At 38.6% G+C, this 14,224-nt stretch overlaps 1 protein-coding gene across 6 annotated transcripts in view; it reads left to right on the forward strand.

Annotated features, from left to right (window-relative positions):
• TMCC1 (transmembrane and coiled-coil domain family 1) overlaps positions 1–14,224 on the forward strand; it is a 220,758-nt gene that overhangs the window by 152,384 nt on the left and 54,150 nt on the right. Inside the window, exon 1 of one of the 6 annotated variants that reach the window (XM_082847643.1) lies at positions 234–362. The exons of 4 other annotated variants lie outside the window; for them this stretch is intronic. In XM_082847643.1, coding sequence (XP_082703769.1) covers positions 321–362 — 42 coding nt within the window. In that variant the 5' untranslated portion in view covers positions 234–320. Of the gene's footprint in view, positions 1–233; positions 363–14,224 lie in introns of those variants that run through there. One more of the 6 variants, XM_082847644.1, reaches the window with a different exon arrangement.

Genomic DNA, 14,224 nt, shown 5'->3' on the forward strand with positions numbered 1-14,224 from the left:
GCTTTGAGCTGCCTGTGTTTGGGATTCAATGTATTTTGGGTGCTTATTGCTTAACTGGGCTGAAGATTATCTCATGTGACAGCATAGATCTCTTGTTTTGGAATTGCCATTACTTTCTAGAACAGCCACTCTGTACACCGGCCAACATGCCCTGGATCCTCTTGCTTCATATTACAGTGATACTGCTTTGTCAGGGTAGAATTCAGCCTCACAGGGCTGGTGTCAGTCTCTGCTGACCTCATGCCACAGTACAGCATGTTCAAATCTGGGAGAAACCCGAGGGTTATTCGACACATTCCTCCTCCTCCTCCCTCACAAGCATGGAACCCTCACTCTCCTCGGAAACCGTATGTTGTATATGTGTGTGTATCTGTCTTTTTAAAAAATCTCTTCCTTAATCTTATAATTCTACAGCTTTAAGTGGGGGCTGGTTGAATAGACAGACACAGGAAATGCTGTGAGCTGCTGAAACTTAGCGTTTTTCAGCACTAGATCTCAGCCACGGGTATTTGCTATTTTGGGTCTGACTTGTGTGAGACTGCAATAACTGAGAAGCATATTATGTGTTTCCTGGTTGTTCATTTTACCCATAGGTGTTTAGGCAGAATGCACAGGGTGTTCTTTGGCTGTGTGGTCATGCTGAGATCATACCAGAGTGTCCCCATTCTCCCATATGATGGGCTGTTTCAGTGCAGAGTAAATGTCATCCTCACTCTCTCAGGCTAAATAGTTATCCAAAAATAAGTGTTTTCTTCAATGAACAAAAGAGTTTCGTTTTGCCTTTGGCAGCTTGGGAAAAGCTTGGGTTAAATTTGAAGATGCCAGGCATGCATAACAAATGAGAATTTGGATTAAAACCATTTGAAATATTTCTCACATTAAAAAAAAACCCAAAAACGGTTCTTATTACTCAGCTACTTGTTTTCAGTGTATTTTTCCCGAAGACTTGGCAATTTTCTGAATTGTAAAGCAGTATGCACATATCTTGGTGCTAAGTTCATGTTTTCAGATCACCAGAGCAAGTCCCTGAGATACAGCTAGATGGGAGGGTGATCCAGCTTTATGCAGCACAACCACCGTTTTCACATTTCATCCATAGTCATGCGTACAAAACCTTGCCTGTAGCTTGATTTTACCATGGTTTTTTGGTGTTGGCTTTAAAAACGATGCATAGATATTTTCTGAGATAAATGCTAAAGAAAAGCAGATTCTTTGTAGTTTTACCTGATTCTAAAACTAACGTTTATTAATATTGTTTGGTGTGAGCCATTGGATTTAAGATCCAAACAGATTTTTCACCCTGAAGTTTGATATTAAATTCCTCTTACTCCTTATGGTTGATAATTTAAATGCCAACTTTATTAACAGATTGTACCCCTCCCTGCTCTGTACCCTTTTTTTTCTGTTGTTTGTTCTGTCTCTTGGATTTTAAAACCCTGGCACATCTCTGTTTGTTCTGAGGTAATAAAAGGTCAGTTTACTTATCTATGTTTTATTAAGAATGCGAGCCCAGGTTGAATGGGGTGGTCAAAAGGAAAGAATTCATAGGTAAACCCTAAAAGGATAGGGGGTGGAGACTGATAGTAAAACAGAAGTTAACTCCTTTTTCACCATTATTGACAGTCCAAAAAGAGGAGGGAAACATAAAACATAATCTAAATATTTATAATTGATTTTATTTTCTCCATTTATTGCATTAATCCATGAGTAGAGGAAGCTTGCCAAAAGTGTATACTTAGTACCTGAGTGAATGATTGTGTTTCCTTGCTTCACTACCCATGTCTCTGTCTCACTTACCCAAACTATTCGTCAAATCTGGTGAACTAAAATACTCCTATTGAAACAATGATTAAAATGTTCAGAAATGAGGTACTTGCTCTAGTTTCTGAAATTCTTAATATGGCTATCTGGATACATCAAACTGCTCTAGATAGGGGTTTACATATAACCTCCTTGCGTGAGGTTGCAACACACTTTGTGAAAGCTACAGAATAAACATTTTGAAGGAAGAAAACTCTAGAGGGGAAAACATATCAGACTCTAGGAAATAAATGGAGAGTTTCAGGAAGTGGGATATTATAGAATGCATTGTATATATATTGAACTTATATTTATAAATACATAAGATAATATTCCCAGTTGTTGACCAGTTTTAAAGATGAATAATTTCCTCTTTCCTTTCTTAATAACCCTGCAGCACCACTCATCTGTATAAGTTGCCTTGCTTTTCTGTACAAATGCACAGAAATTACAGTGACAATTTAGAACATAGCATGTGTAATCATTTGGTTCTGTATAGATGCTATCTTTTAAACAATTGTTATTTACATTGGGCTGTCACTTTATTAAATGGTGAACTTTTGAAAGATGAAACAAAACTCCCCTCCCATCTAAACCCTCAAACTGCTGCTTGACCTAAATCTCATCACTCCATAGAGCTCAGAATGCCACATAAAAGTCAGATTCCATAGGAACGATGCAAAGTTCTGCCCACATTATTTTGTAATTGTGGGATTTCTTTTTAATTGAGTTTCATTCAAAAGAATTAGCTAGAATAGTGATTTGAATGGTGGATGAGAAGTGTACAGTAAGGCAGCAGCAGGAGACTGTTTCATGTTGCAGTGTTTCCCTCCTCCCAGTGCTCAAAATGCCTTCCTTCTCCTCATGAGAATGTTTTATATCCCTTAAGACTGTTAGAGGGAAAACAGGTCGAGAACTCTGACCTAATGCTTAAAAACATTTGTCATTGATTATTTTAATTCACGCCAGAAATTAAATGCCAGAGCTCCAGTATATCCTATCTGAAAGAGAGGATGGTATAGAACAATCATTTGTTCACTGAACAAACAGTTATTCAGATTCTGCTGTATATCAGCTTACATTCTAGTTGGGGAAGATGACAACAAGTAATAAGCCTATTAAGTTAACTAGGAGTATGTTAGGTGTGGGCTATAAAATAATAAAGCTGGGAAAGGGAGATTGGAAGTGCTGGGGGCAGGCTGCCTTTTTTGGGGGGGGGATAGATTTATCTATTTATTTATTTTTGGCTGCGTTGGGTCTTCGTTTCTGTACACGAGCTTTCTCTAGTTACGGCAGACGGGGGCTACTCTACGTTGTGGTGCACATGCTTCTCGTTGAAGTGGCTTCTCTTGTTGTAGTGCACGGGCTCTAAGGCGCAGGGGCTTCAGTACTTGTGGCACACAGACTCAGTAGTTGTGGCTTGTGGGCTCTAGAGTGCAGGCTCAAGAGTTGTGGTGCATGAGCTCAGTTGCTTCGTGGCATGTGGGATCTTCCCAGACCAGGGCTCGAACCCGCATCCCCTGCATTGGCAGGCAGATTCTTAACCACTGCACCACCAGGGAAGTCCCTGGGCTGCCATTTTTAATTGGATAGTAAGTGTAAGCCTCATTAAAGAAGACATTTGAGGAAGGGCTTGAAAGAGGCAAGCAGGTTAGCCATACAGCTGTCTGAGCAGTGAGCATTCCCAACAGAGGGTACAGAACAAAGGCAAGCGTGTTCCTGATGGATACAAGGAATAGGAAAGAGATTGGTGTGACTAGAGTAAGAATAAGGGAGTGTAGAGTGATAGTAATTGGGGTGTCAAAGATGTAATCGAGTGCCTCAGTTATCTATTGCTGTATAACAAAGCACCCCAAAACTTAGTGACTTTAAACAACTATTTTATTTGCTCATAATTCTACGAGTCAGGTATTTGGACTGGGCTCAGTTAGGTGTTCTTGTGCTGGTCTTGCCTGGGGAGTCACTGTAGTTGTTAGGTCGTTCAAGACATGTTTGGCGGTTGGTACAGCTGAGCCTCTCTCCTTGTGGTACAAGGATTTTAGCCTGAACAGCTATAAGGATAGAGTTGTCGTTGACTGAGCTGTAAAGCCTGCTGAAGGTCTCGGTATAGCAAGAGAAAGCAAGCCCCAAGCACAAACACTTTTCAAGTCTCTGCTTGTGTGACATTTGGTAATGTTTCACTGGGCCAAAACAAGGCCATGGCCAAACCTTGGACCTTATCACGGGATGGAGAAATAGATTCCATCTCTTGATGGGAGGAATGGGAAAGTCAAATTGTAAAGTGAAGGGCATACTAGATTGGATGAATTTGTGCTATTAATCTGCCACACAGAGGGCCAAATCAGGTATGCCCCTGAAAGCCATTTTTAAGGACTAGTTTTCTCTTTGAGTGTAAGGAGGACACATAGAAAAAATTAAGCAGGGGAGTGACGTGATTTGACTTAGGTTTTTAAAGGATCATTCTGGCTGTTGTATTGAGAATAGATTATATGGCAACAAGGGAGACCAGTGAGGAGGCCATCGTACTAATCCAGACGAGGTATGATCATGGCTCAGACTAAAGTAGTAGAATTGAAGATAATGAGAAGTATTTAGATTTTTGATGTATTTTGAATGTAGAACCAACAGGATTTTCTGGTGGATTGGCTATAAGAGAGAAATTGATGACTACAAGGATTTTAGCTTGAACAGCTGGAAGAATGGATTTGTCCTTGAGATAAAAAGTCTGCTGGTGGGGCAGGTTTTGTGGGAAAGAGGAAGAGTTCAGTTTGAGATGTCTATTAGATATCCAAGTGGGAATGTCGAATAGACAGTTGGCTGTATGAGACTGGAATTTAGGAGATGTCGAGACTGAAAATAAAATTTAAGAAGGTATCACAATTAGATGATATTTAAAGTCATGAGACTAGGTGAAGTCATCAAGAGAGAGAATGAGTGTAAAGAAGAGAAGAGGAAAAAGCTCTGAGCCCTGAGCACTTCAGTTTGAGAAGTGGAAGAGGAGCCTGTGAGGGAGGAGGGAAATGAGAGTATGTGTACTGGAAGCCAACTATAGAAAGACTTCATAGGAGGGCGGAAAGATCAGCTGTGTCACATGCCACACCAATAGGTCAAGTAAGATGAGGACTAAGAACTCGTCTTTGGATTTAGTAATGTGACGATGATTGGTCACCTTGACAAAAACTTTTTGATAGAATGAGATAAAATCCAGTTGAATGGCTTTGAGAATGGGAAGAGAGGAATTTGAAGACAGTGAGTTTTATACCATTTTTATGAGTTTTACTGTAATAAGGAGCAGAGAAGTAGGGAGTAACTGGTAGAGGAAATGCAGTCAAAAAGAAATTTCTTTAAGGTGGGAGATGGAAAAAAATCATGCTGATAGGAAGAATTCAGTAGAGAGAAGAGAAAAATGATGTTTCTTTCATTTATAATATTTAACAAACTTCAGTGGCACTTGCATGTGCAGGCACTATTCAGAGCACTTTACAAATATGAACTCATTTAATATAAGAATGAAAACAGGGCTTCCCTGGTGGTGCAGTGGTTGAGAATCCTCCTGCCAACGCAGGGGACACAGGTTCGAGCCCTGGTCCGGGAAGATCCCACATGCCGCAGAGCAACTAAGCCCGTGCGCCACAACTCCTGAGCCTGCGCTCTAGAGCCCGCAAGCCACAACTACTGAGTCTGTGTGCCACAACTACTGAAGTCCGCGTACCTAGAGCCCATGCTCCACAACAAGAGAAGGCACCGCAATGAGAAGCCTGCGCACCGCAACGAAGAGTAGCCCCTGCTCACGGCAACTAGAGAAAGGCAGTGCACAGCAACGAAGACCCAACGCAGACAAAAATAAATAACAAATAAATAAATAATAATTTTTTAAAAAAAGAATGAAAACAGTGACTGGCCACTCAGTATAAAGTACTGTGGTGGGTGCTATAAGGAGTTCAGGGATGTGTAGGACACAGCCCTGACCTAAGGACTTGTGGTCTCTATTAGAAAATATAAAAGCTTGCGAAAAAATGAAAATAGGAAGGTAATATATAACAAAACGGATACAGTTTAGAACTTCAGAGAAGGGAGATTACTTTCAGCTGGAGAGTAAGGAATGTCACTAATTTGATTCTAATTAAATAACAGTCCTTTAAACTAAAAGTAAGCTCATTTGTACCTAAATTCATATACGTTTCACCTTGAGCGTGGACAGGAGTGTGTGTGCGTGTGTGTTATAAGGTGGAATGGGGACAGGGTTGGAGGTAGGAAGGAAAACATTCTTCTCTTCAATAAATAGTCTAAAGAGGTCTAATACAGAAGAGACAACCTCAGAGATGCTCCTTTCTAAATCACCATAATTGTCATCTTCTTGTTTATAGTCCTAACCTCCATATGTAAGGGGCAGGTTGGGGGTTGATGGCAAGGGAAGGGCACGAGTGTGCGTGTGCTTGTGTATGTGTGTGTATGAGTATGAACTGCATGTGCATCTTCAGTACCTAAAGTACAGGGATTCCTCTACCAGTTAGATATATTTAGGAGCCTGTCTTTGATTTTTAAATAGTTTGGGGAACAATTTAGAATTTTTTCCAGACAAATAAAATAAGAAAAGTTGAGATATAGAAGCCCAGGAAATATGATTAGAATATGTCCTTTCATTATTATCTGCTCTTAATGAAAAGTTTAGTGGTTGTTTGAAGTCTGAGGATAAATAGAGAATTCAAACTGTTTAGAATTGGTACTTGGGTGGAGGACAGTATTTTTTGTTCGGTAGAACCTTGTGAGGAAAAGTTTATACAGAATCATTCCTGGGGAGTGGAGAAGCCTAATTCAAGTTGGCTTTTTTTTTTTTTTTTAGTGGTTCCTCATACATATTGTCTATTTGAAAGATCTAGGGACCTGTTAATTTAATCAATCTAGGGACTGATTGCAAGTTCAGGGAAGACATTCTTATGAGGGTCCCAAGGAGCTTTTGATGCCCAGTTGAAGTTCAACAATATTAAATGTCTTTGACATCCCCTGCTGCACCAAAGTGAAGCCTTCTTCCTTATTAGGGAATTGGATCCTATATCATCCTATTTTACAGTTATCTGGTGGGTTCACAGGAATTTTTTTAAGTGTCCTGGAGTTAAAGGCTTTTCATTTATTCTGTTAATGGCCATCACTGGAGATGAGGTGTTCAGAAAGATCTAATACTCCAAGATAATTCTCACAAAAGAGCTATTAGGGGGCTTCCCTGGTGGCGCAGTGGTTGAGAGTCCGCCTGCCGATGCAGGGGACACGGGTTCGTGCCCTGGTCCGGGAAGATCACACATGCCGCGGAGCGGCTGGGCGGAGCGGCTGGGCCCGTGAGCCATGGCCGTTGAGCCTGCGCGTCCGGAGCCTGCTCCGCAACAGGAGAGGCCACAACAGTGAGAGGCCCGCGTACCGCAAAAAAAAAAAAAAAAAGAAGTAAAGACTACATGGATTAGTATGTGAATGAAATGGGGGAGTGAGTAGTCTAGAGGAAGTTTACCATAATTCTGCATCTTCAGATAATTCTTTTTTATATATATATTGAACTATAGTTGATTTATAGTATTATGTAAGTTTCAGGTATATAACATAGTGATTCACCATTTTTAAAGTTATACTTCATTTATAGTTATTATAAAATATTGGCATATTCCCTGTGCTGTACAATATATACTTGTAGCTTATTTATTTTATACATAGTAGTTCGTACCTCTTAATCCCCTCTCCCCATGGTGCCCCTTCCCCCTTCCGTCTCCTCTCTCCTTAACTGGTAACCAGTAGTTTGTTCTCTCTATTCAGATAATTCTTTTAATTTCTAAAAGCTCTGCTTTCATTTTGAAGAAGAGAACTGCCAACTAGGTCACAAAATTTGCAAGAGCAGTAGAAGAAGATAGAACTTTTATTACATACTTCTTCCTAAACTAATGCTGCTTTTACATTCTACATCATTACATTTACATTTATCCTACATACATTTTATCATACATGATTTATCAAATAAGGTTATTATATGAAACAATCTAATTTTTGTCTGTTTATCTTAGGTTTCCCCAGTACAAGCTCTGGTAAATTGCTTGCATCATTTGACTCACTGTTACTCTCCACTGAGTTAATTATATAAAAATTACCTCTGAGTTTTGGAGCTGGGTAGGGAGAAATAGTAAAGCCAAGTGCAGGACATCCAGGTGGCAGCTGTTCATACCTCAAACAATGAGCAAGATCTAAAGACGATACACAATTAATTATTTCTTCGGGGGCATGAAAGCAGGATTAGAGTAAGGCAGAACTCTTACTGGTTCTCACTGACCAGGTGGTTGTGGTTTTGACTATCAGAGTGAACATTTTCACCTTGGAGGCAAGGGTTCTAGGCTGTAGTGCCACTAGAGCCTCAGTTGTCTCTAAAGAGGAGAATAATATCAGCCAGAGGCTGAGGCTCAAGAGACGTGGTTTATAGTCCCATCCCTATCACAACTAGATAGGAACTTGGGGATTCATTTAACATGCAGGAGCTTTTATTCCTCACCTGTAAAATAAGACTATTTCACAAGATAACCTCTCAAGATCTTTAGATTTTAGCAGATTCAGAATTTACAGGTACAGACATGTATAGATTGATTTTAAAAATAAAGTAACACATTTTCCTATGACTCAGAAATGGACAGAGACACAGGTCTCAAACTTAGCATATTTTCTCTTTCTAGTTTATTAGACTTAAAAAGCAATTTCTTAACTGATTATTTTTCTTTGATTACAAAGTACTCATAGAAGTTAAATGAGGGATTTTACTGGACTTAAACTGGAACTACTAGTATATAGGAAAATCTGGATTTAGACAATGCCTTATAATTTTTGGTAGAGTGATTATTTACTTTCAAAAGCAGGCATTCTAGATTCCTTTAAATAGCCACTTTTAAGTCCAGTATAATATTTTTAAATGTAATAAATATCATTCTATATGTAAATCCTTAATTTACACATTATTTTGCTGAAACAAAATCTGCCTTAAGTGAGAATGGCATACCTTAATTTACATGAGATTAATCTCTGTAGCCTACCAATTAATAAATAGAAATTTAAAATTAATTAAAAAATGTACAGTGAAATGGGTGTAACCATATGGTGTATATATGTACTTTAAACATTTACTTGATCTAACGTTTCTAAAACATTGAGAGTCTTAAGGTAAGACTGTAATGCTTCAGGGGTTTTTTTTCTTTTTTTTTGGCTCCCTGTCGGGGAACTGAACTCAGTTTTCTTATTAATGTTAAAATTAGGTGTACAAAGGTATTTCCTGGTTGCTATTAATTCTTCGAAAAATGGACAAATTTTCAGTCTCCTTAGCATTAAATTGTTACTATTAAAGGTTAGGAGTACATAAATAAGTACTTTACAAAAGAAGCCCTAGTTCCTAGGGCATTAGATTTTCTAAGTTTAATTACCCTAGATTAAATTCATTTCCTTTTTTAATAGGATTACTATAGTAGTAGGGATATTCTGAAGACATAGAATATCTAGATTTCAGCAGTACATTAAAAAAAATTTTTTTAACTAATTTATTTATTTTTGACTGCGTTGGGTCTTCGCTTCTCTGCACGGGCTTTCTCTAGTTGCTGTGAGCGGGGGCTACTCTTTGTTGCGGTGTGCAGGCTTCTCATTGCAGTGTCTTCTCTTGTTGTAGAGCACAGGTTCTAGGCATGTGGGCTTCAGTAGTTGTGGCTCGCGGGCTCTAGAGTGCAGATTCGGTAGTTGTGGCACACAGGCTTAGTTGCTCCGCGGCATTTGGGATCTTCCCGGAACACGGATTGAACCCGTGTCCCCTGCATTGACATATGCCACCAGGGAAGCCCCAGCAGTACATTTAAGAGAGTTTTTCATATCTTTTGAGGGGGAAGTTATAACTGATTATTCATAGCTGAGTAAGTGAAGGAATGAGTGAAAAGAGTTCTGCAATATCATCCTGGAACACAGTCTCTGATGAATTGTTGCAATTTGCTTCCTGTCCTTTTCAACCTCTTCATTAATCCTTGGCTAAAGACATTGCCATGCTTAGAGTTGAAGATGTCAAGCAGCTGAAAAGAATAATTAAATTTTTGAGCTGTAAAGTTGGAATCCAGTGGTATTCTCAGACGTAAAGCATAAGTCACCACATTATGTGATTTATGGAAAGATCAACTGTTCTTAACACCATTTTCAATTAAAGAGAAAGCAAACACGGGGACTAAATTAGATGCTGTGACTAGGTTCTCTAGCAGATCTCTTAACTCAAAGTATTTTAGATACTGTGGGATCTTACCTAGTGGGTAAGATCTTAATTAACCTAAATTAGACAAAGCTCTTGTTACATTGCAATACATTTTAATTAGATTGTCTTGGGAATTCCCTGGCAGTCCAGTGGTTAGGACTTGGTGCTTTCACTGCCAGGGCCTGGGTTCAATCCCTGGTCAGAGAACTAAGATCCCACAAGCTGTGCAGCGCGGCCAAAGGAAAAAAAAAAAAATTAGGTTGTCTTAGTCATTCTTTGAAATTAAAATTCTAGAAAAGAAGCATTATTAATATTACCTTAATATTAGGATGTTATAACAGAAACATTGTTGTTGATATACTTACAACATAAAACACCCTGAGAGAAAACAGAGTTCCCAGTAGTTGAAAAGAATAAGAGAGATGCTTAACAATATCCCCATCTCAGTTTTGTTTACAAGGAGCCACTAAGAACAAAGAACATTTGTTGTCAGTTGATCATGGGCAAATTTGTCTTATTAAAGTTTTCCCCTTAATGTGCACGAGAAAGCACTAAGTTATTAGGAATTTTAATTAGGACTTTTCCTTTCCAGCTCCCTAGACTAATTGTCTACAAATTCTATAATACCCTATGAAGCCTTAGCAATCATCTAAACTTTAAAGTTAATTTTAACTTTAAAATGTTTTGAAAATTAATTTTTATCAAATCATTAGGAGATAGAGGTAATTTTGTTAGAAAATATTCATGGGAAGATAGAAAATGTTTTTTTCCTGAGTGACTGCCAAAGTCAAGAACAAACTAGAGGCAGTTCCATATTGATTTTCTAAATAATGGCTTGGAAACAGAGGTCTTCCATATTTATTGCTTCTTAGTCTTATGTGAGAAATTTGTCTCCTCATTTTAATTGTGGATGCTTTCACTTAATCATGGGGTAAACTATCTTTTACGGTCTGTTACAACTCTGGCTTGGAATTCTGTGGAGAAAAAAAATTGTAACTCTACCTTTTATGTGGTTGTAGAATATCAGAAACTAACTCAGTCCTTAGAGGACTAAAATTAATTCATAGGCAAACACTGTCTAGCAATCAGAGGTGGCTCTGTAAAACATTGAATGCAAAAAAATGGAAGATTCCAATTCAGAAACCAGCCACAACTATCTGTAGATTTAAATAGCATAAGCATGTATTTGAGGTGATATGATTTATATTCTTATTTCTTATGGATTCATTCAGCAGACATTTATTGAGCCTACATTGTCTGCCTGGTCCTGGAGAACCAGAAGCAAATGTAGGCCCCACCATATGTATCCCCCTTCTTTTATGTAATTATAAATAAATTGGTCTCATAACTTTTAGGGAGCCTTACTTTATGAGTAGTTTCACTGGGACCCCAGGTTGTTGACCTGCAGCTGTAAGTCCTTATTTCACTGTTACTGTAGTGAAATTACAGAGTTTAGTGATAGCCTGTGTTAATTAACCCATTCATATACTGTAGCAAACCTACGTGTAGTCTAATGGAATACAGAAACCTCGGAACAGGGTTTCCTCTCTCTTCTGCGAATACATCATTTTATTGCTATATTAGATTTTTTTTTTTGGAAGTATTTCAAATAGGTTGAGCCTAAGGAAATCAAGCCAGTGAACATGATGGCATTTATTACTGGATTCTGACAAGTAAAATCAAGATTGAAGGCTTATAGATATTTAATGAATGAACCATATTTCATGAAAATTCTTGAATTGTAAAGTTCAGGTGTCCAGGAACTTATCAACTCCTACCCCACCTCCACCTCTCCACCCCACTGCCCACCCTAGCTTTTGGAAATGTGAGAGGGTATTTTGGTTGTCGCAAAGATGTGGAGAGGGGAGTGATTCTGGCTTTAGTGAATAGAGCCCATGGATGACATAATGGCCAAAATGTCAGGAGTAACCCTGGTTGGAAGCAGAGCCCCCGGCATATTTCATCTCCCTCTGCCCTTCCCTCTTCTTTTCTTTTCTCACTGGAAAGGGAGAACCCCAGCAGTACAGGTATTAGGGGTAGCAGTATGCTGTTAGCACCCTGGTGCTCTTGTCACAGCACTTATTTGGTACCATTCCCTCTTTTTCATCTAAGATATTTTTCTGAGGAAACATTGATGTCTAAATTAGTATCTAAAGTGCTCAACATCGCTAGTTATTAGAGAAATGCAAATCAAAACTATGATGAGGTACCACCTCACACCAGTCAGAATGGCCATCATTATAAGTCTACAAATAACAAATGCTGGAGAGGCTGTGCAGAAAAGGGAACTCTTCTACACTGTTGACAGGAATGTAAATTGGTGCAGCCACTATGGAAAACAGTATGGAGGTTCCTTAAAAAATTAAAAAGAGAGTTGCTGGACTTCCCTGGTGGTGCAGTGGTTAAGAATCTGCCTGTCAATGCAGGGGACACGGGTTCTAGCCCTGGTCGGGGAAGATCCCACGTGCCGCGGAGCAACTAAGCTCGTGTGCCACAACTACTGAATCTGCACTCTAGAGCCCACAAGCCACTACTACTGAGCCCGCACGCCACAACTACTGAAGCCTGCGTGCCTGGAGCCCGTGCTCTGCAACAAGAGAAGCTACCACAATGAGAAGCCCGTGCACCACAACGAAGAGCAGCCCCCACTCACTGCAACTAGAGAAAGTCCACACGCAGAAACGAAGACCCAATGCAGCCATAAATTAATTAATTAATTAAAAAAATAGAGTTGTCATACGATAGCACTCCTGGTCACATTTCCAGAAAAAACTCTAATTTGGAAAGGTACATGCACCCCAGTGTTCATACCAGCACTATTTACAATAGCCAAGACATGGAAGCAACCTAAATGTCCATTGACAGATGAATTTATAAAGAAGATGTGGCATAGATACACAATGTGACTACTACTCAGCAATAAAAAAGGAAATAATGTCATTTGCAACAATGTAGATGGGCCTAGAGATGATCATACTAAGTGAAGTAAGACAAAAAGAAAGACAAATACCATATGATATCACTTATATGTGGAATCTAAACTGTGACACAAATGAACTTATTTACAAAACAGAAACAGACTCACAGACATAGAAAAGAAACTTATGGTTACCAGGGGGAAAGGGGGTGGGGGTGGGGATAAATTAGGAGTTAGGGATTAGCAGATACAAACTATGATATATAAAATAGATAAACAGCAAGGTCCTACTGTATAGCACAGGAAACTGTATTCAATATCCTGAAATAAACCATAATAGAATAGAATATGAAAAAATATATATAACTGAATCACTTTGCTGTACACCATAAGTTAACACAACATTGTAAATCAACTCTACATCAGTTTAAGATTTTTTTAATATAATAAATGAGTTAGCATCTGAAGGGACATTAATTCGCTATACTTTTTATATTAGAACATATTTATTGACGCCAGTAGAAGGTGTGCGTTATCCTCCTTGTCTTCTTCCTTTTCCCCTCTGTGATTATAATCATAAGTATACTATTGCTGTGTATATATCTATTGTATATACATTGATTGCAGTTCACTGAAGTGAGTTTATTGGAGTGAGTTGTTTCCTAGCTTCAGCTTAGTGAACCTGTGCTTGTGATATTTTCAGGAACAGTACAGATTCTCATTCAGCCACTTTGACTACTATAAACCTGATGTGAGTTTGGAATTTAGAAGTTAGTTGCTTTGACCTTAGCAAGACTTGTTCCCTTATACGCTGTTCCTATTTAATGTAAGCACACTTGGGCCAAAGAACATGTAAATATTTGGCTTCATATTTGTCATCTTACATTAAATGTTGACACTAGTTAATAGAAGTATGTCTAGGAGATCCTTTTCTTTGGATCAGAATACCAGCTTCACTTTCTTTCTAACCATTTCTAAATGATTATCTTTTCCTTATTGCAATTCAAAATATCTAAATTTGAATTCATAATTGTCCTTCCTAAAACTAACCCTGTTTTTCATCTTCCCTATTGCGTCATCACTCTCTTAGACTGGAAACTTGGGCCTCATCTTTTTTTTTTTTAACTTTAAAAAAAAATTTTATTGGAATATAGTTGATTTACAATGTTGTGTTAGTTTCAGGTGTACAGCAAAGTGAGTCAGTTATACATATACGTATATCCACTCTTTTTTAGATTCTTTTCCCGTATAGGGGCCTCATCTTT

The sequence above is a fragment of the Leucopleurus acutus genome (assembly GCF_964270905.1).
Source record: "Leucopleurus acutus genome assembly, chromosome: 10".
NCBI lineage: Eukaryota > Metazoa > Chordata > Mammalia > Artiodactyla > Delphinidae > Leucopleurus > Leucopleurus acutus.